The 19,843-nt window shown below is 43.1% G+C and overlaps 1 protein-coding gene across 3 annotated transcripts in view; it reads right to left on the reverse strand.

Moving 5' to 3' along the window:
- Positions 1 to 19,843, reverse strand: part of PPP2R5C (protein phosphatase 2 regulatory subunit B'gamma) — a 138,432-nt gene that overhangs the window by 106,320 nt on the left and 12,269 nt on the right. For all 3 annotated transcript variants that reach the window (XM_033109536.1, XM_033109534.1, XM_033109535.1), the window contains one exon: positions 14,503 to 14,665. In XM_033109536.1, coding sequence (XP_032965427.1) covers positions 14,503 to 14,665 — 163 coding nt within the window. Of the gene's footprint in view, positions 1 to 14,502; positions 14,666 to 19,843 lie in introns of those variants that run through there.

Genomic DNA, 19,843 nt, shown 5'->3' on the forward strand with positions numbered 1-19,843 from the left:
TTTTCTCAAACAGGGAGAATACCTCCAGAAATGGATCCCATAATGAATTTACTCCTCCCATAAGTCACTTACAAAAAGTCATCTCTTCATTTAACATTTCTGCCTTCCAGACCAAAAATGTTAAACAAAGGGACTAGTTCAGAAAAACCTTTGAATGAACAGGGCCTGGAGACGACATTCAGCTTCACCTACAAATGTACTGAAACATAGTTGGCATACAATATCGTATGAGTTTCAGGTGTACGGCACAGTGATGCGACACTTATATCCCTTACAAAATGACCACCACAGTAAATCTGGTCATTATGTCACCTTACAAAGTTATCGTATCATTGATCATATTCCCTATGCTGCACTTCACATCCCTGCAGCTCATGTGCTGTATAACTGAAGTCTGTACTTCTTAATCCCCTTCACCTACTGTGCCTGGCCCCACCCCCAACTCGGTCCCCTCTGGCAACCACCAGTTTGTTCTCTGTGTGTGAGTCCATTTCTGTTCTGTTTTGTTTTTTCAGATTCCACATATAAGCAGAATCATATGGCACTTGTCTTTCTCTGACTTATTTCACCAGCTTCACTGGTAAATAAATAAATAAAAATAGGAAGTGCCCTTCTCCATTACCAGATGACTAAAGCTTTTAAGTGACGCAGGCATCTCACACGCTCTGGGTGGAAGGAAGGAAGTGTGCCTGGTGCCGGCTGTCGGGGCAATATCTACAGGGCTCCCGCAAACGTACAGTCTTTGACCCAGGACTTCCTTTCCTTGGATCCAGCTGCAGGGAAGGTTCAAAGACGTGAACAGCAACAACAAAAGGTTTACACTACAGCACAGTTTACATCAGCTGAAAATGTGGGGTTCCCACACACTAGAACAATACATAGCTGTTAAAAATCATGCTCCTATTTCCATTAAAGTCAGGAATAAGACAAACACGCCCACTGACAACACCACACGTAACACCTTCCTGGAATTTTCAGTCAACACAAGAAAGACACCAGAGGAATGAGAATTAGGAACAAAGAGATGAGATTATCTTTATGTGCACATCTAATTAGATACCTGAACAACAGAAAAATCAACTGAAGAACTATTGCAAACAATGAGATAATTCAGTAAGGGAGCAGGATGTGAAAGACAGATCAACAGCCTTCATATAAACAATTAGCAGCTATTTAGAAGACATAATGGGAGAGAAGACCCCATGTATACTAATGACAATATCTGGGCATACACTTACTAAGAAATATGCAACCATCTAAGGAAAACTTAAAAACACCCTAAAGGAAACAAGAGTGGCCTTGAACAAACAGATGCAGCACACATCCAACCTCCCTGGATGTTTTTAAAATTTGAAAGGATCCCAAAAAAATAGCAACAGCCTGCGTTCTGTTGGTGGACGGACACCCCCGAATAAGCACCCCATCAGTCTCCCCTCCTGGTCATCCTGTCTGAGTCAGTCTCCCAGAGAGTCCGGTTCCCCAGAGATCTGAGCTTTGAAATAGCGACGAGAGTCTGAGGAACCATCCTGAGCAATGGGGACGCTTGGACTGTCCAGATGCTTAGGGATTGTCACCTATGCCACTGTGGAGGAGTGGACGCAGCCATGAAGGCAAGGCCACACAGGTGGACGGAAAAGCTGAGGGGCCAAGAGAGGGCTGTGTCAAGAGAACATTCTCGAAGACCTGGTGCCCACTTCACTGAGAAAAGACTGCTGTTGTATCCAAGAAGATGCTGGAGAACATCGCCTAAGAGAGACTTTGAACAGTGTGGGAAAACTGAGTGACTGAAATCATGACTGATCGAGGCTGTGGAAAGAAGGAAGGGAAGCTTTGCTTTTGTGACCCGTGATGACCGTGGCTCTGTAGACACGATTGCCATTCAGAAACCATCCTGTGAATGGCCCCAACTGTGACGTAAGGAAAGCCCTATCTAAGCAGGAGACGGCTGTGCTTCATCCAGCCAGAGGTCAAAGTGGTTCCGGAAACTTCGGTGGTGCTCTTGGTGGGAATGACAACTTTGGTCATGGAGGAAACCTCAGTGGTCGAGGTGTCTTTGATGGCAGTCGTGGTGAGGATATGGTGACAATGGGGAAGGCTATCATGGGTTTGGTAACGATGGAAGCAGTTATGGAGGTGGCAGAAGCTACAATGATTTTGGCAATTACAACAGTCAATCTTCAAAGATTGGACCCATGAAAGGAAGAAACTTTGGAGGCAGAAGTTCTGGCCCCTGTGGTGGTGGAGGCCAGTATTTGCCAAACCACGAAACCAAGGGGGCTGTGGTGGTTCCAGCAGCAGCTATGGCAGTGGCGGAAGGTTTTCACTGCTGCCAGGAAACAAAGCGCAGCCGGAGAGGAGATCCAGAGAAGTGACAGGGAAGCCACAGGTTACAGCAGATTTGTGAACTCAGCCAAGCACAGTGGTGGTGGAGCCTAGCTCTTATTATACAAAGAAGCCATGTTTTAGACAATACTCATGTGTATGGGCAAAACACTCGAGGACTGTATTTGTGACTAATTGTGTAACAGGTTATTTTAGTTTCTGTTCTATGGAAAGTATACAGCAAACCAGCAAAGGGTTTTCATGTAGACTTTTTCTTTTTTGTATCCATGCTGTGGATTGCTAAATGCCATAGTCTGATCATGACGCTGAATAAATGCGTCTTTAATAATAAAACACCAACAGACTTTTCTACAATGAAACGAGCCAATCCAAAGTTCCTACTGCTTGTAATAATATCAATATTGTTATTGTGAATTGTTTTCATAAGCTATAGCAATAATTATGTCAATACTGTTAGAAATCAAGATTTTCAGTGTAAGATAAAGAGATAAAACTATGAAAATTCAAGAAACATGTAAAAACAATGTTAAAGTTGCATTAGAAATATCAATATGAATGCACGACTACTATATATGCGTGTTCTAGCTCCCTCCATTGAAAGCACCTAGAAGCCACATCGGCCCAGCGGCAGCAGGCACCCCACACTGTGGTCTCTACCTCAGTCCCCACTGAAGGGACTCAGGGATCTTTGAAAAGTGGCTGATTCCAAATCTGGGGCACGGAAGGTAGGAACAAGCCTGGGGGACATCTTCATGTATCAGAAATCAAGGAATCAAAAATAAATAAGGTAGGGAGGTCAGTCAGTCAATCAATCAATACGCCCATGTCAAAAATTACACAGGAGCTAGCCTAAAGAGCACCCAGTGGTTAAAAATAAGCATCTGCACATCAGAAAAAATAATGATCTTAGTAGATTAAAACACATTGAAATCAATGAAATACATGAGTCTATAATGATATCCAAAAAAGGGAAAACCAGGGGTGACCGGATGGCTCAGTTGGTTAGAGCGCCAGCTGATTGGACTTGGAGCTGAGCTGTGCCCTCCACAACTAGATTGAAGGACAACGACTTGGAGCTGATGGGCCCTGGAGAAACACACTGTCTCCAAATATTCCCCAATAAAATTTATTTAAAAATAAATAAAAAGAAAAAAGAAAGAGGGAAAGCCAGAAGAAGACTTTAGTTTTCACCATTTGAGGGAAATTGGTAACTAAAAGGCAAAGAATGAAGGTTCCTCTGACTTTCCAGTAGGAACTCTGTATCAAGATAACCAAATAGCTCCAGCTGGTAAGAAATATCTCTGCTTTTAGAAAAAAGCCAGATTAAATGTTGAAATCTCTAGTGAAACTACTGACTCAGCCAAGTTTTATCAAGTGTGTAAAGCTCATGGCTGATAGGGAACAGACATGGGCAAGATGCCAAAATATACCTTGCAGATTATCACTAGTACCTTTTGAGTTGCAAAGAAAAATATCATTGTACGATGGCGAGCTCAGTCTGTCATCACCCTGTTACAGGGATAAAATTTAGCATCACTTCTGATAGTCACCAGGTAGCACGCATTTCCCACCATAACGACACTATCTGCTGAGTAACTCAGCGTCAGCTCTGACGTATTCCATCCAAGGTTTCCATTTACAGGAACTCCATGGATTAAGGGGGATGTTTTACCGGTCAACCAGTTTGGTTAATTTAACAAGTCGTAACCAAGGTTGTGATTTGCTGGCACTCTCAGACCAGCAGTGACCCCAGGTGTCTGGCAGAAGCAAAAACAAATCGGTGTTGAAGAAGATCCTTTCATTCTAGGTTTCCATTTATTTCAAATATTTGAGTACAATGACCAGCATAGAGTAAAAAATAGTCACGTACACAAGGAAATAAGGTATCATGAGCCAACTGAGACAGGGACTTCAGATGCTAGAATTATCTAACACGGACTACATATAAAGTAGTGTGCTTACTACACTTAAAGAAATGACAAGTTTGATGGTATCTGCAAGAGAATAGGAAAATATTTTTTAAGTCACAGTGCAGATCAAAAACAGGAGTTCCATAAATGAGAAAGTGTATCTGAAATTAAAAGCTCAACAGGTGGGTTTCATAAAGCACAGACAAACCTGAAGATTCTCCAAAAGATAACAGACACCGAGAAACTGATAGCAATTTAGGTACTTTTATGTCTACCGACTATAATAATAAAATAGTTTGGGGCTGTATTTTATATTCATTTCTATAGTAATTTGTACTGTATTTTTTGAATGTATTACTCCATGATGAGTTGAAAATTAAGAAAAAGAAAACGGGGCCTCACCATGATTAGTGTGAGACTCTCTGATCAAGAATATAGCATGGTAAACAAAAAGGCTGGAAAGAACAGATGAGGACTAAAGAAAGACAGTAAATAAAAAAGTCCAACACAGGTTTGATTAGAGCCAAAGAAAGAACAGAGACTAACATAGAGATAACAACTGAGGAAGTAATGGCTGGGAACTTTCCAGGACTAAGGAAATACAACAATCCAGATTCAAGATGAATCCCCAAAAACACTGATGGAGAGAACCCCCACTTGGACACCTAGCAGTGGAACTACTGGAAAAATCACTGTCATAGACAAATATCAGAAAAGTGGTCAGAAATCACACCACCCCCTTCACACAGGGACCCTGGCTTCTCAATCCTAACAGAATCAAAAAGCATGGAACGCTTGTCTTCAACGCCCTGAAGGAAAAGAGTTCAACCTACAATTCGATACTCAGTGAGTATCTTTCAAGAATGAGAGCAAAATAAGGACATTTTCCAGCTAAACAAATAGGGAATTTGCCCAGAGTAGATTCTCGTTAAAAAAATTCTAAATGATGTTCAAAAAGAAGGAGAATGAGATCCAGAAAGTTTGAGATGCAGAAAGGAATGAAGGATACAGTGATAAATAAATGGATCAATCTAAATGATCACTGACAGAATAAAAGAATGCTGTTATGGAGGATTTTAAAAGGTTGGAATTAAAATATCCAACAGTAGTAGCATTGCTTTTTTTTTTAAATTAATAGACTGATTTTTAGGTTTATAGAAAAACTGAATGTAAAGTATAGAGTTCCCATATACGTTTCTCCTCCTGTCCACCCCGCTCCCAGTTTCTCATCATTAACACCTTGTATTGTGGTACATTTGTTACAACTGGTAACAAATGTACCAGTTGGTACATTATCTATACTGGTTAAACCAGGATAGATAACATCACTGTTAATTAAAGACCATAGTTTCCATTAGGGTTCACTGTGTTTTACATTCTTTGCATTTTGTCACCACAATGGTAACACACAGGATAGTTTCACTGTCCTAAACTCTACTGAGCTCCCCTTGGGCCCCTGGAACCACTGATCCTTTTACTGTCTCCACAACTGTGCCTTTTCCAGAATGTCACACGGTTGGAATCACACAGAAAGTAGCCTTTTCAGGTTGGCTTCTTTCACTTAGTAACACGCATTTAAGGCTCCCCCATGTCTTTTTATGGTTTGATAGCTCATTCCTTTTTATAATATTCCACTGTCTGGAGGGACCACAGGTTGTCCGCATACTGAAGGACACCTTGACTGCCTCCAAGTTTTGGCAATTATGAAAAAAGTGTGGCATAGTTTTTTCATCTCTCCAAATTCTTGCATAACATCATAGAGCAACTAAGATGTCAAAACCCAAAGCCTATGGCCAACATCTACAGCGAGGTCAGGAGAAAAGGTCCCTAGAGATAGATGAGCATGAGGGGTAGGCCGCCAGCAGCCGCACACCTGTGTGCTATCAGTGCTGTGAGCCCATCTGAGATTAGCAGCTGGAAATGGACGGGGTCTGTGCTCCAGACGGTGAAAGCAAGGAGGCCACAGCTAAGTCTGACGGGGTTAGACCCATCTGGGCCCGGGAATCCTCAAAACTCAGCAGCCGAAGCTCCCTTCCAGAACTAGGCCACACTGGGGAGAAACCACCGGGCAGAGAGGAAACGACGGGAAAAACAGGCCCAGATAGAAGTGGGGGAAGAGACTGAATCACGGAGCTAAGAAGGTGCGTAAGCCGTCATGTTTTTGAAAATTTCACAAAAATAACCAAAGCTAGAGCTCTAGAGCTCAAACCCCTCCTCTCTAATTCCCCCCCCCTCTCTTTCTCTCTCCTCCCTTCCTTCCCACACCTCTCTCTCTCTTTCTCTCTCTCTCTTTTTCTCTCTCTGTCACATACACACACCAGGAGGGATCAAAGTCAAGTCCCACACAGAGTTATAATGTAAAAGAGAACAAGGAACAGAATGACACCTCTGCAGACAGTAAAAGCACGTCAGAAAGACATCCCACAAAAGACATTAATAACTACAACCTAATAATTCAAGATGAGGCAAAAGACACTAAAGGATAATATAATGTGTGAAAGGACTACATGAATCTTTAACAGACAAACTCAAAAATAGGTAATATAATTCCATAAGGAAAAAAAATTTCAGAAATGAAGATTAACTGGAAGGAATACAAGAGCAAATAAATACAACGTAAAATGCCTTACAAGGAACTGTATAAAAAAGAGAAAAATAATTTAAATTAAAAACAAATGAAAGCACAAAGGAGAAACAGTGAATATGAAAACAGGCAAAGAAGATTCAATATTTATACATCAGGAGTCTCCACAGGAGAAAACTAAAGCAAGCAAACAGAACAAATCCTCTAGATAATAATCCAAAGAAAGAAACTTGCTACTACATATCGAAACAACATCACATGTATATGTGACCAACCCAGAATAATTCATTCTGAAATTACTGGACTTTAAAGAAAAAACAACAACTATTTAGGCATCAAAGCAAACAGACCAAGAAACTTGTAAGGGGGAGAAGATTAAACTGACGTCAGTCTCTGACAGCAATACTTTATTACAGAAGAAAATTGAGTAACTAGATGATGTATTACAGAATTGTACACTTGAAACTTACGTAATTTTACTAACCATTGTCACCCCAATAAATTTTAATTAAAAAAAAAAAAGAAAAAGAAAATGGAGTAACAATCCTTAAAATACTGAAGAAAATAGGAGCCCCGCATTTTTCACCCAGGCATTCTTTCAAGTTTGAAGTTGAAATCTACTACAGAGCAACCTTCAGAAGACCAAAATAACAGGCGGAGTGTCAGCACAACAACCGGTGCCGAGGATTAACTATATACTGTATTTCCCCGAAAATAAGACCGGGTCTCATATTAATTTTTGCTCCAAAAGACACATTAGGGCATATTTTCAAGGGATGTCTTATTTTTTCATGTACAACAATCTACATTTATTCAAATATAGTCATGTCATCTTCTCCTGGAACATCGTCATGATGTACAAAATGCTTCCGTCTGGCTGACGATCTTAACTGGGGCTTATTTCTGGGGTAGGTCTTACTTTTGGGGAAACATGACATTCACATGAAAGAAATATAAATAGGGCTAGGAGGGAGAGAATAGTTTTCTTTTTGCTTTTTTTAAAATTAAAGTTTATTGGGGTGACAATTGTTAGTAAAGTTACATAGATTTCAGGTGTACAATTCTGTAATACATCATCTATATATCACATTGTGTGTTCACCACCCAGAGTCAGTTCTCCTTCCATCACCATATATTTGATCCCCCTTACCCTCATCTACCACCGCCCTCCCCCCTTACCCTCTGGTAACCACTAAACTATTGTCTGTGTCTATGAATCTTTGTTTCTTCATTTGTTTGTGTTGTTCTTTTTGTTGTTTTCGGTTTATATACCACATATCAGTGAAATCACATGGTCTGACTTATTTCGCTTAGCATTATACTCTCAAGATCTATCCATGTTGTCTCAAATGGTCCTATTTCATCTTTTCTTACCGCTGAATAGTATTCCATTGTGTATATAAACCACAACTTCTTTATCCAATCATCTTATCCAAGTATCCAAAGGACAATTTGGTTGTTTCCATGTCTTGGCCACCGTAAATAAAGCTGCAATGAATACTGGAGCCCACATATCTTTACGGATAAATGTTCTCAGATTTTTTGGGTAGATACCCAGGAGAGGGACTGCTAAGTCATATGGTAATTCTATTCGTAATTTTTTGAGGAGCCTCCACACTGCCTTCCATAGCGGCTGCATTAACCTGCATTCCTACCAACAGTGAACGAGGGTTCCTTTTTCTCCACAGCAGGAGAGAATAGTTTTAATGGCTATGTGCTCTGAAGATGAAGAGAGCAAAACTATGAAAAAGGAGCCGGGACAGAAAATGAAAAAGTGCAAATAATTGTCTTTCAATCATCACATTGGTCATAATGTTTACATTATTTTTCTGAGAATATATTGTGTGCAATGTGGGATAAAGTAAATGAATAATTATCTGACATTTAAATGCTATTCTCTCTGATGTCCTTGAGAACTGAAATCTTGGGGTGACAAAAGTAGATATAAGATAGAAGTTACATAAATGCCTATCAACCCGAATTTGAATTGAAAATAACATATAAACTCCTGCTGTGCTATATCCTGAAGAAACGTATTTTCTAGTTTGGTCCACAAAAAAGACCTGAAAACAATAACCATTTGGCAGCAGTACACGAATCCTAGCACCCAGACAGTGGTCTTAGAATACTATTCCCCACCGGAAGAACTTTCTAGAGAAATGGCTGATTCTAAAATTTACATGGACATGAAGAGAGCCAAGGCAATTATGAAGAAAACGCTGAAGGGCTTACACAAGCAGATGTCAAGAGCCAGTAGGACTGGGATGTGTTAGTGTTGTACTGACACAAACAAGGGAAGACAAACCAGTGGAACAAAACAGAGCCCAGAAACGAATCCACACATCAATGGTACTTTGTTATGACAAAGATAACACCATAATGAGTGAAGGGTGATCTTTTCAACAAAGGGTTCTGTGCCAAATGGAAAGCTGCCTGGAAAAAACGGAATCTTGACCTCTAACACCACAGCAGACACAAACATTAATTCTACAGGGATTGTACAGCTAAATGCGAAAGGTGAAATAAAGTTTTAGGGAAAAAGGCATAGGCTGACATCTATTACTTTGTGGCAGGCAAAAACTTGTTAAACAGGACATACAAAGTACTCTCAAAGTGCCAATGTCTTTGACAGTGAAAATTCAAGACACAGAGTAGAAGAAAACCTGCAATTCCTGTATCTACAAAGGACCTATTATCTGAATTCCTACAAATCTGTTTTTCAAAACTGCTACAACCCATTCGAAAGATGGGCCCAAAGACTTAAACAGGCACTTCAGAAAATAATTTATCTGAACAGGCAATAAATTTATGAAGAGATGCTTCATTCATCAAATAACTAGACATTGAAACCAGCTCATCAGAATGGCTAAAATGAAAAAGACAAGCAATAGTGGCAAAAAGTATCTGCAACACACATGTAACCAACAAAGAGTTCATATCCAGAATAAACAAGGAACTCTTTTAAAAATATGAAAATGTCAGGCAACCCAATGGAAAATCACCAATAAACGTTTGAAAAGACCTTACATCATAGAAATGCAGATGAAAACAACAAGATACCACAATGAGATAGTTTGATACCGGCATAAAGCAGGCATATATACCCATGGAACAAAACTGAGAGTCCAGAAATTAATCTTGACATTTATGGACAATGGTTTCTGACAAGGGTGCCAAAGCAATTCCATGGGGAAAGAATCGTGGTTGTGACAAATTGTGCTATGACAACTGGGTTATCCACCTGCAGAAAGATGAATTTAAACTTCTACCTCACATTATTTAAAAAAAAAAAATGAACTTGAGACAGATCATAGACCTAAATATAATAATTAAAACTATAAAACTCCTAGAAGAAAACACGGGGAAAAAAATCTTTGTGACCTTGGGTAAGGCAAAGAGTTCTCAGATACTCTACCAAAAGCAAGATCTATAAGAGAAAAATGGGATAACTAGGACTTCATCAAAAATTCCAAACTTCTGTGCTTCAAAGAGTAGAAAAAGAGAAGACATAAACTGGGAGAATATATTTGCAAATCGTATATCTGATAAAAGACTCATATCCAGATTATACAGAGAACTGTTATCTAGTTGACACCTGAACAACATGGGTTTGAACTGTGCAAGTCCACTTACACAGATTTTTTTCAATCAATACTGTAAATGCATTTTCTCTTCCTTGCGATTTCCCTAATAAAATTTTCTTTTTCTAGCTTATTTTATTGTAAGAATACAGTACATAATAGGATTTTTGACTGCACAGGGGGTCAGTGCCCCTAACCCACACACTGTTCAAGGGTCAACTGTACTTCAACAATAAGACAGCCAATTTAAAAACAGGCAAAGCTTTGATAGACATTTCACCAAAGAAGATATACAAATAGCTAACAGGTATGAAGAGACGCGAAACATCTGCAGCCATTAGGGACACGCACATTAAGCCATAATGAGACACCCATGAGAAAGGCTGTCTCAGAAACAGACAATAACAAGTACTGGCAAAAGTGTGGACACACACGGGAATGTAAAATGGTGTAACTGCCTTGGAAAATGGTTTGGCAAGTTTCTTAAGAAACTGAACATAAACTTATCACACAAGCCACCAATTCCACTCCTAGGTATCTATCCAAGACAGAGGAAAATACATATATTCAAACAAAGACTTTTATGTGAATTCTCACAGCAGCATCATTCTAGACAAAAAAACCTACTCAAATGTCTATTAATTTGTGAGTGGATAAACAAAAGTGGGATGTTCATATAACAGATTATTCAGCATTAAAAAGAAACAAACTACTCAATATGGATGAAATTCAAAAACATTATGCTAAGTGTTTACAATGAGTTTATTTTGTACTATGTAAATTATGCCTCAATAAAACTCGAAAAAAAAGTCTACGATTTGAAAGAAAAAAGAAAAGAAAATCTATGGCGGGAGCTCAAGTTATACCCAGAGGAACACACGCTTTAAATTCTTTTATTATTAAAGACAAACTAAAAATAAGTGACCTCTGTATTCAACTTAATAAGTTGGGAAATAATAAAATAAGATAGAATGAGTAATTAAAGATGAAAGTGAAAATGAGTGATACTGAAAACAAACAAAAGAATAATAAACTCCCAAGCAGACATCACCACCACAGATGTGGAAGAAATTAAGTCGTTAGAGAATATAATGTACGACTTAATATACCATCTACTCTAAACTGACCCCGCCTGAAGGAACCTACAGATTTCTCATTGAGAAAAGCACAAGGGCCAGCGGACCTCATTAAGTCGACCTCTAATCTTGTGTCATGGACTTCAAGACCACCCGTTATTCCACGCCTGGTCACTGCCGAGAGGCAGGTGCATCTCACAGTCCCTGCCATCATATGGCAGCGTGACAAAGCTGCATAAAAACCTGCAGGCCAGTGCCAGGAAAGATCACAACATGCTAGTATGAAGACATCTTAGATTTGATAAAATACAGGAGAGTGAAAAGAGAAGAAAACTACAGACTAGCTCCACGTAGTAAATACAGAGGCAGACAATGAGGAAAGTTAGTAGAATAAACCAGAGAAAGGAATCGTGTGTGGCGACAATGCTGACGTTTAGGCCCGTCATGCAAGCATAGTTCAAAACCAGAAAAACCTATCAACACAGTGATTGTACTACCCTCTCGAGGAGTATAGCATGCGGCATCTGATAAAACTCAGCAGCAGTGCACTAGCACGCGCGAGCCAGTTAGAACTGGCCGTGCGAAGGTGGGGAAGGGCCATGTGAAGGTGGCCCTCATACACCAGCACCCTGGGGAAAGGCGACGATGCACCAGAAACTGAGCCATTTCACGTGAAACAAGGAAATGCCGAAGCCTTTTACCAAAATGGGAGAAAACGGAAGCCTGCTCTGATCTCTGTTATCTATATTTTACTAGTTCTAGCTAACGGTATAATAAAATTAAAATAACTAGTATGTGTTGGTATAAATATTGGAAGAGATAAAAGTATCAAATTACAAATGACAGGACGATATATGCAGACTCTAGTTTAAAAATTACCATGATAAATAATAAAATTTGGTAAGGTGGCAGAATAAGAAAACATTAAAAAACCAACAACTTTTAATTGGATTAGTAAGAACCAATTAGAAGCAGAAATGGAAAAAATATAACCCAGTTATAAAACTAACAAAAACTATGAAGTACTTAGGAATAAATTTAATGAAAAAGTAGAGACTTAAAAGAAAATCATAAAATCTTATAAAAAGTTGGAAAACAAGACCCAGAAAAATGGAGGAGATATACCATCTTTCTAGATGGGAGAAAAGTATCATAAAAGTGTCAATCTTCCCCAAATTTATATATAACTTCAACATCATTCCAATCAATTCCTATTTTTTTCTGAATTAGACAAAATTATTTTAACGTATCTACAGAACTACTGATAATTTAGAATAACCAAGACAGATCAAACAAGACCAGCGAGGGGCCCTGGCTTCTCCTTGACCAGCGTGAAACGCTCCTGGATGTGTGGCTGTACAACGGAAAATTTCTCCCTCTAGGAAGAGAAAACTGGTGTCAGCGTGAGAAGACTACATGCCATTCTTACTTGGTATAAAGACAAAGAGAGAAAATAGAGGTTCAGACAGCAAAGCAGAGGCCTGGAGAAAGAGGATTGAGCAGGGAATTCTGGGAGACAGAGGCAAAGGAAGCGGGCGGGACACGTGGACCAGGGCAGGGCACTGGGCCCCCACCGCAGGAGCCAAGCTCCCGCCAAGGTCGGTGACGGTTCTGGGAAGGCTTCTCCACTGCACATCCCAGGTCCGCCCGGCCCTGGACGGAGGCGTGAACACACATTCCTTACCCACTCACTGGCAGTGTCCCACCCACTGGAACAGGAGCCTGGTCTCAGCACTGTGTGCCCTTGTTTTTGTTTAATGCTGTACTCCCAATCCTCGAACAGGGCCTGTTTATGTAGGTATTCAATACAGTATTTGCTGAATGAATGAATGGCACGAGAAAGGCATGGACTATTTGGGAGGGGGGACCCCTCAAAAACAACTTAGCATGCAAATTATCCACCACAAAGCTAAACCAAATATAAGCCACATACAAACTCTTGAAATTGCATGAGTGGATTCCCAGCAAGCAGGCGTAGGAAATGCACCCTGAATCCACAAACCCCTCCCTCCATCCACCCTGCCTGTCCCTCCATATCTCTCCACCATGCACCCCCCGCACCCTCTTCCTACTTGCACCCACTCCCTCCCTTCACCCCTCCCTCCCTGCACCCCCCCAGGTCCCTGCACACCCCCCAACACACATCTGCACTGAGCTCCTGCTCACTGCCATGCAGAATGGAAGGCACTGGGATACACATGTAGAGAGGACAAACTTCCCACTCTGAGTTTATTAATTGTAAAAGACCTATTATTATGTCTTCAAGGTAGGAAAAATACCTGACGTTTCCTTTACTGCACTACTCTTAGAGTTTGGTAAATAGAAAGGTTTTCAGACGTTAGCATTTGACTTTGGGGTCCTTACCCTGTTTCCTTTCATAGGGTGTCATGTGCTTTAATACCAAAATCTCCTACAGGAACACTCTTAGGGAGGGGAGACCCTCAGCTGGAAAGGGATAACTGTGCCACTTGGGGGGGGATTCGAAGCAAAGAGTACTGTTCCCTGAATCATCTCACATGGAAAACCCCTGGGTCGAGGTAATTCCCAGTGACTCTTAGGACAAAGTCCCGGAAGGACTGTGGTTCTCATCAGCACTCCTCCAACACCAGAAAAACCAGAGATTCTACCACTGTTCTCTCAATTACTCCTTTCTGAGTTGCCAGAGTTGTAAGACAAATGAGAAAGAAGAATCCCTCAAAAGAAAAACTGACTGGCTTACTTATGATTCGCATGAAAAGATTTTAATTCTTTCCTCTTAGTTTTTTAGTGTATTACACCAGTAATACATTTATGATTAGATTTTTTATCTTAAAGAGCTCTGGAGTTTGAAATATTAGTTGAGTAAATAACTTAATGGCATTCAATCTAAACAAAATCAAAAGAAGAAAAGGTGATCCTGCAGAATATAAACACAGCAAAGGTATAAAAAGCTAGCCAACTATGAGAACGTTCCTCCTTCTCCCTAAGTAGGCAAAGTTTAACTTTAAAAGACAAATAATAAAAGTTACCTTTTAAAGATGGTAGTTTTTGAAGTTCTCTATTATTGCTGGCGCTAAACCTGGAGGAATTCTGCCGTTTGTCTCTCTTCACCACGGACGGAGGAATCTGCACTTTCACTTTACTAGATGCTGAAGCTGGGGCAGATAAGAGGCTGTTTTTCCTGCTGGGAATCTGTTTCCAAAATAAAAACAAAACCAAAGGAAAACGTTAAATGATTTGATTCTATAGCGCCATTAGAATACGGAAAAACATATAAAACTTCTACTCTGGGACTGTCTCCTCCACGCTACTGTGAACGCCATGATTCCTTATACCGTGTTTCCCCGAAAATAAGACCGGGTCTTATATTAAGTTTTGCTCCAAAAGACGCATTAGGGCTTATGTTCAGGGGATATCCTCCTGAAAAATCATGCTAGGGCTTATTTTCCGGTTAGGTCTTATTTTCGGGGAAACATGGTAGTTGCTGGAGTCTGAGGTTCTACCCCGCCTCTACTTACACTAGATTTCGAGAGATTCGCAGACCTACCCAATGTTTTATCCTCTTTCAAACTTTTGGCTCCTATCGTATATTTATCATTTAGGCTGATATATATGTAGGCTGATGACAATGACCCTTCAAAGACGTTCACATCCTAACCCCTGGCACGGTGATTATGTATCCTTCCTTGGCCAATGGGACTTTGCAGGTGTGATAGGGTGAAGGCTCCTGCGATGGCAGGTGACCCTGGGTTACCAGGGGTAGTCCCATGCCGTCACACAGGTCTTTACAAGAGAAGGCAATGGGATGACAAGCAGAGGTCAGAGAGAGACTGGAAGATGCTACACTTCTGGCTTTGAAGATGGAGGAGGGGCTGCGCACCAAGGAGTGCAGGTGCCTCTAGGTGGGAAACAGATTCTCTCTGGAGCATCCAAAAGGAACTAGCTGTGCCAACACCTTAATCTCAGCCCCATGTTGGGCTTCTGACCTCTAGAACTGTAAGATAATAAGTTTATGTTCTTTTAGCCACTAAGTTTGTGGTCATTTGTGCAGCAGCAGCAATAGGAAACTAGTATCTCGGACCACCTTGCAAGTGACAGGTTTTCCCTGCTAGCTCCCTACTTAGCCTCCAAAGTCAGGAAAGGCTCCAGAAAAAGCGTCTTTCCCTGGAGCCTCAGGAAGCACTCTTCTTCTAGCTCTCCTCTCCAGACCACATCGCAACAACTGTGCAGCCAGCATGCAAGCTGAGTGGCAGTGCAAAGACTCAAGCAGAGGTGGGTGGGTGCTTGAGGGCGCACGCAGCAGAGCGGGGGTCCCCCGTCATCCGATTAGGCCTAAGGGGCCAGCTCGCCCAGGGAGCCCTGTGGATCAGCTGTGCTCGGAGCCCCCAGCAGTGACAGCTGACAGGTGCAACAATGAGTGTGGACCATCAAGATTTTTTGTGCAATGTCAAATATATGGTAATGGAAGGAGAGCTGAGTCTGGGTGGTGAACTTCAATGTGATACATAGATGACGTGTCACAGATTGTACACTTGAAACCTATGTCATGTTATTAACCATTGTCACCCCAATAAATGTTAATTAAAAAAAGATTCTTTGTGCAACGAAGGTGCTCACTCCTCCCCCATCCCGTCTGCCCGAAGAAATGGAGTCTGTGTCTGCACATCTGCTCTCTTAAAAAGCCTACCCAACGTGTCCTAGGAAACACTCACCCACCAAGTCCCCACTCAGGCAGGGCCAAGGACAGCAGACCCGCGCCCGACTCTGCTCTCATCTTTGCCTGGAATTCTTACTCAGAAGTAAGCGCTGCTTTAATTTTGAAGGAAGTGCTGAGGAATACCGAGCTCGGGAAGAGTTTTCCAAGATGTCAGACTGCCGCACACAGACGGGTTCCTCTCCACAGTCTGCAGCCTTTTCCTCAAAACAGGCTTTCTTGGGCCCTGTGCCTGGCACCTGTCATTCTTTCTACCTGATTGGAAAAGCCTGGGTCTTTCTTCCTTAAAAACCCCGTCCATAACTCTCCTCCTCCACAGAACTCCCCAAGCTAAAACTCTTCTGCTCAGCTTCCTCTGGGTGACCCCAGGAAACCCTAGTATTTACTCACAGCCACGAATCGCTCCTCGTATGCACTTGTTTTAAGTGTCCGCCAGGCTGCAGTGTACACAGCCTTGTATTTGTCAGTAATGCCGCATCCAGTGCTGCTCACATCATGACTGTGGTGGACACCTGGGTGCACAGGTGAAGGAGAGCCCCACTGCTGCTCTGACCCCAACAGAACAGCCTGGCCCACGTGTCTCATCCAACAACGCACGGAACACCAGGACTGGGTGACGTGACGAAGCCACCCAACAATTACAGCCGTGGGACTGACAGCCCTCGGGAGGGACACGCTGAGATAAGGCTGGAAAAACCAAGTTACCCTAAGACCTGCTGACTCCTTGCCTCGCCTCCTGTCCCCTGGGCCTCCCTCCTGAGCCCTCCTCAGGGCAGGCAGTTAGCTTCTAGAAAAGACGACCCACTGCAGTGCCCTTCCAGGGCTCACCGCCCTCTACCTTAATAGTGTCTGCAGAGCCCCGAGGCGCTGGCCCAGCCTCTGCTGGCTCCGACCCCACTCCCTGTTCAGATGGCATGAGGCCGCCCCCGTCAGCTGTGTCCTGCCACGTGATCTCAGCCCATGCTTGTCTCCTGTGACCGGCATGGCTATAACTTTACATTCACTTGTTAGGAGGCACACATCTCTACCTAACAGGACTGTCAGCAGCGGGGGGCAGGCCCGTCTGCTTGGACACCACACTGTCCAGTTCTGAGAAAAACACAGGGCTGCCTACTACCTGACAGGAGACCGAGGAACCTGAAAGGTCAGAAGACTTCTCTGAGAGTGTGAGAAGGGGGCTGGGGTGCGGGGTGTGTGTGTGCATTGTGTGTGAGAGAGGAGCAGAGTATGTGTGTGTGTGTCTCAGAGAGGAGCAGTGTGTGTGTGGAGAAGCATCTGGAAGCGTCACTGACAGCCCGAGGGGCTCAGCATGACCGCAGCAGAGACAGCCCAGCCGGCACAGGGTGAGGCTGGAGTGGCCGCAGGTGCCCTCAGAGCCAACTAGCCCAGGTTAGAGTCTGACCTTGATCTGAAGGGCAACCTGAAGCCAAGTGAAAGGGTTTAAGTGGGGCAATGACGCGAAGTTGTCCTTCTTAAGGTCCCCTCAGGCTTCGGTGTGGACTACACATGAGGAGGGGGAGGGAAGCACAGGACCCACAGAAGGCTTTTCTAGTCGTCTAGACGAGAGAGAAGGACATTGGCTGGGACCAGGGCAGTGGCAGATAAATAACTGGGAAAACCAAGGGTGCCGGCTGACAGTGGGAACGTGGGGTGAGGAAGACGAGGGGACCAGTGAGAACTCCCGGACCGCTGGCTTACACAGGTAGGTGGGTGGCGGGACACGTCACTGACAGGAAAGAAACATGGGTAGAAATAAGCTCAACTGCGAATTTGCTGAGTCTGAGGTACCTATATGGCAATTCCAATACGTCCAAGTTCAAATGACCTCCTCTCCCCACTCCTTCCACAACGATTTCATTTGATTTTCTTTATTACATTAACCAACAGCTGAAATTCTTTCTTCTTGGTTTTCTTGGTTACCGTCTATCCCACTGTACTCTGGAGACTGGCGAGCGGCCTATCGTCTGCCGTCTTCACCTTGGGTCCCAGAACCTGGAGCAAGCAGTCTGGCTGCCACACAGCTGGTGCTCAGGAAACCGTCCTCTGAGACCAGCCGTAAATTTGGAGTCAACGCATCTAACTGGTGACTGAAGTCAGGGAATGAATGAGACCGTCTAGTAGAGGAGCATACTGAGAGCAGGGAAAGTGAGGGGGTAACAAAGGAGGCTGAGGAGACACAGCCAGTGAAGCAGGGTGAGGATGGGGCATCACTGAGATTAAGGGAAGAAAGCCATTCAGGACGAAGGAGCGTCAACCCTGTCCAAAGCCACCAAAGCCACAGAGGTCATGGGGGCTGGTGAGGGGGTGGAGGATGAAGCAGGAAGACCTGGAGTATCCGTAGCACCTTCCAAAAATGTGGTTGGGGAGCAAAGCAGCACGCAGCACACCGGGGGAGGGAGCAGGGTCAGAGGAGGGTCTCTGACTGTTTGCAGGAGGGGTGGTGGCGGTGGTGCAGGTGCGGAGTGCTGACTCAGGACTTACAGAACGGCCAACAAGCACGGGGAGATATGCTCATCACTGGCCACTAGGGAAATCAAATCGAAACACGACGACGTACCATCTCACACGGACTAGGGTGGTGATAATTTAAAAAAACGGAGAACAAGTTACAGGGATGATGTGGAGAAACCAGAACCTTCTATATTACTGGTGGAACGTAGAACAGTGCAGCTACTATGGAAAGCAGTCTGGCGGTTCCTCCGTAAGTTTAACCTCAAATCACTACGTGACCCAACAACCCTGCTCCTAAATGTATAGCCCAAAGAACTGAAAGCAGGTGTCCAATCAAAACCTTGTACACTAACAATCATAGCAGCACTGCTCACAATAACCGGAAGATGGAAAAGACTCAAATGTCCATCAACCGATGAAACTAAATGCGTTATACCCAAACAATGGAGTAGTATTTACCCATAAGAAGGAATGGAGTATTGACACACGCTACAACACATGAGCGGACCCTGAAAACATGCTGAGTGAAAGGAGCTGTCCCAACGGGCTCCACTTACATGAAACGTCCAGAGCAGGCAAATCCACAGAGAAAAGGCAGGACAGTGGTGGCCAGGGGCTGGGCGTGGTAGGAAATGAAGAGTGATGCTTAATGGGGAGGGGTCTTCTTTTTGGGGTGAGGACCATGTTCTGGAACTAGACAGTAATGATGGTTACACAACATTGTAAACGTACTAAATGTCACTAATGGTAAATTTTGTGTTGTGTGTATTTTACTGCATTTAAAGAAAAGTATTTTATCTGTTCCTTTTCATGTTCAGGGGACCCCCCCACCCTCCCAACACACTGTACCAGGCAGAACCAGGAGCTTCATTGTCCTGTGACCCCCGCTGACCTCTACATACAGCCTGTAGCTCTCGACCTCTCACACTGCGATGGTGGGTTTCTCTCCAACAGGAGACTGGAAGCTCTTTGAAAGAGCCTGTCTTCTCAACTCTGAACAGTCAAGGTTCAGTGACAAGGACAGTGCCGGGCACAAGCAAGGGAGGGCCAGGGCAGGACAGAGGACTCAACGCACGTGTGCCCAGCCCGCCATTCCTGGCTGTTTCTCTAGGTCGCCTGCAGCAAATGCCAGGTGCCACGTGCCAGCGGGCACGCCTGCTCACGAGGCTCAGCCGCACACAGGAGGCACGCATGTCGGTGGGACA

Source organism: Rhinolophus ferrumequinum, chromosome 6 (genome assembly GCF_004115265.2).
Source record: "Rhinolophus ferrumequinum isolate MPI-CBG mRhiFer1 chromosome 6, mRhiFer1_v1.p, whole genome shotgun sequence".
In the NCBI taxonomy this organism is placed as follows: domain Eukaryota; kingdom Metazoa; phylum Chordata; class Mammalia; order Chiroptera; family Rhinolophidae; genus Rhinolophus; species Rhinolophus ferrumequinum.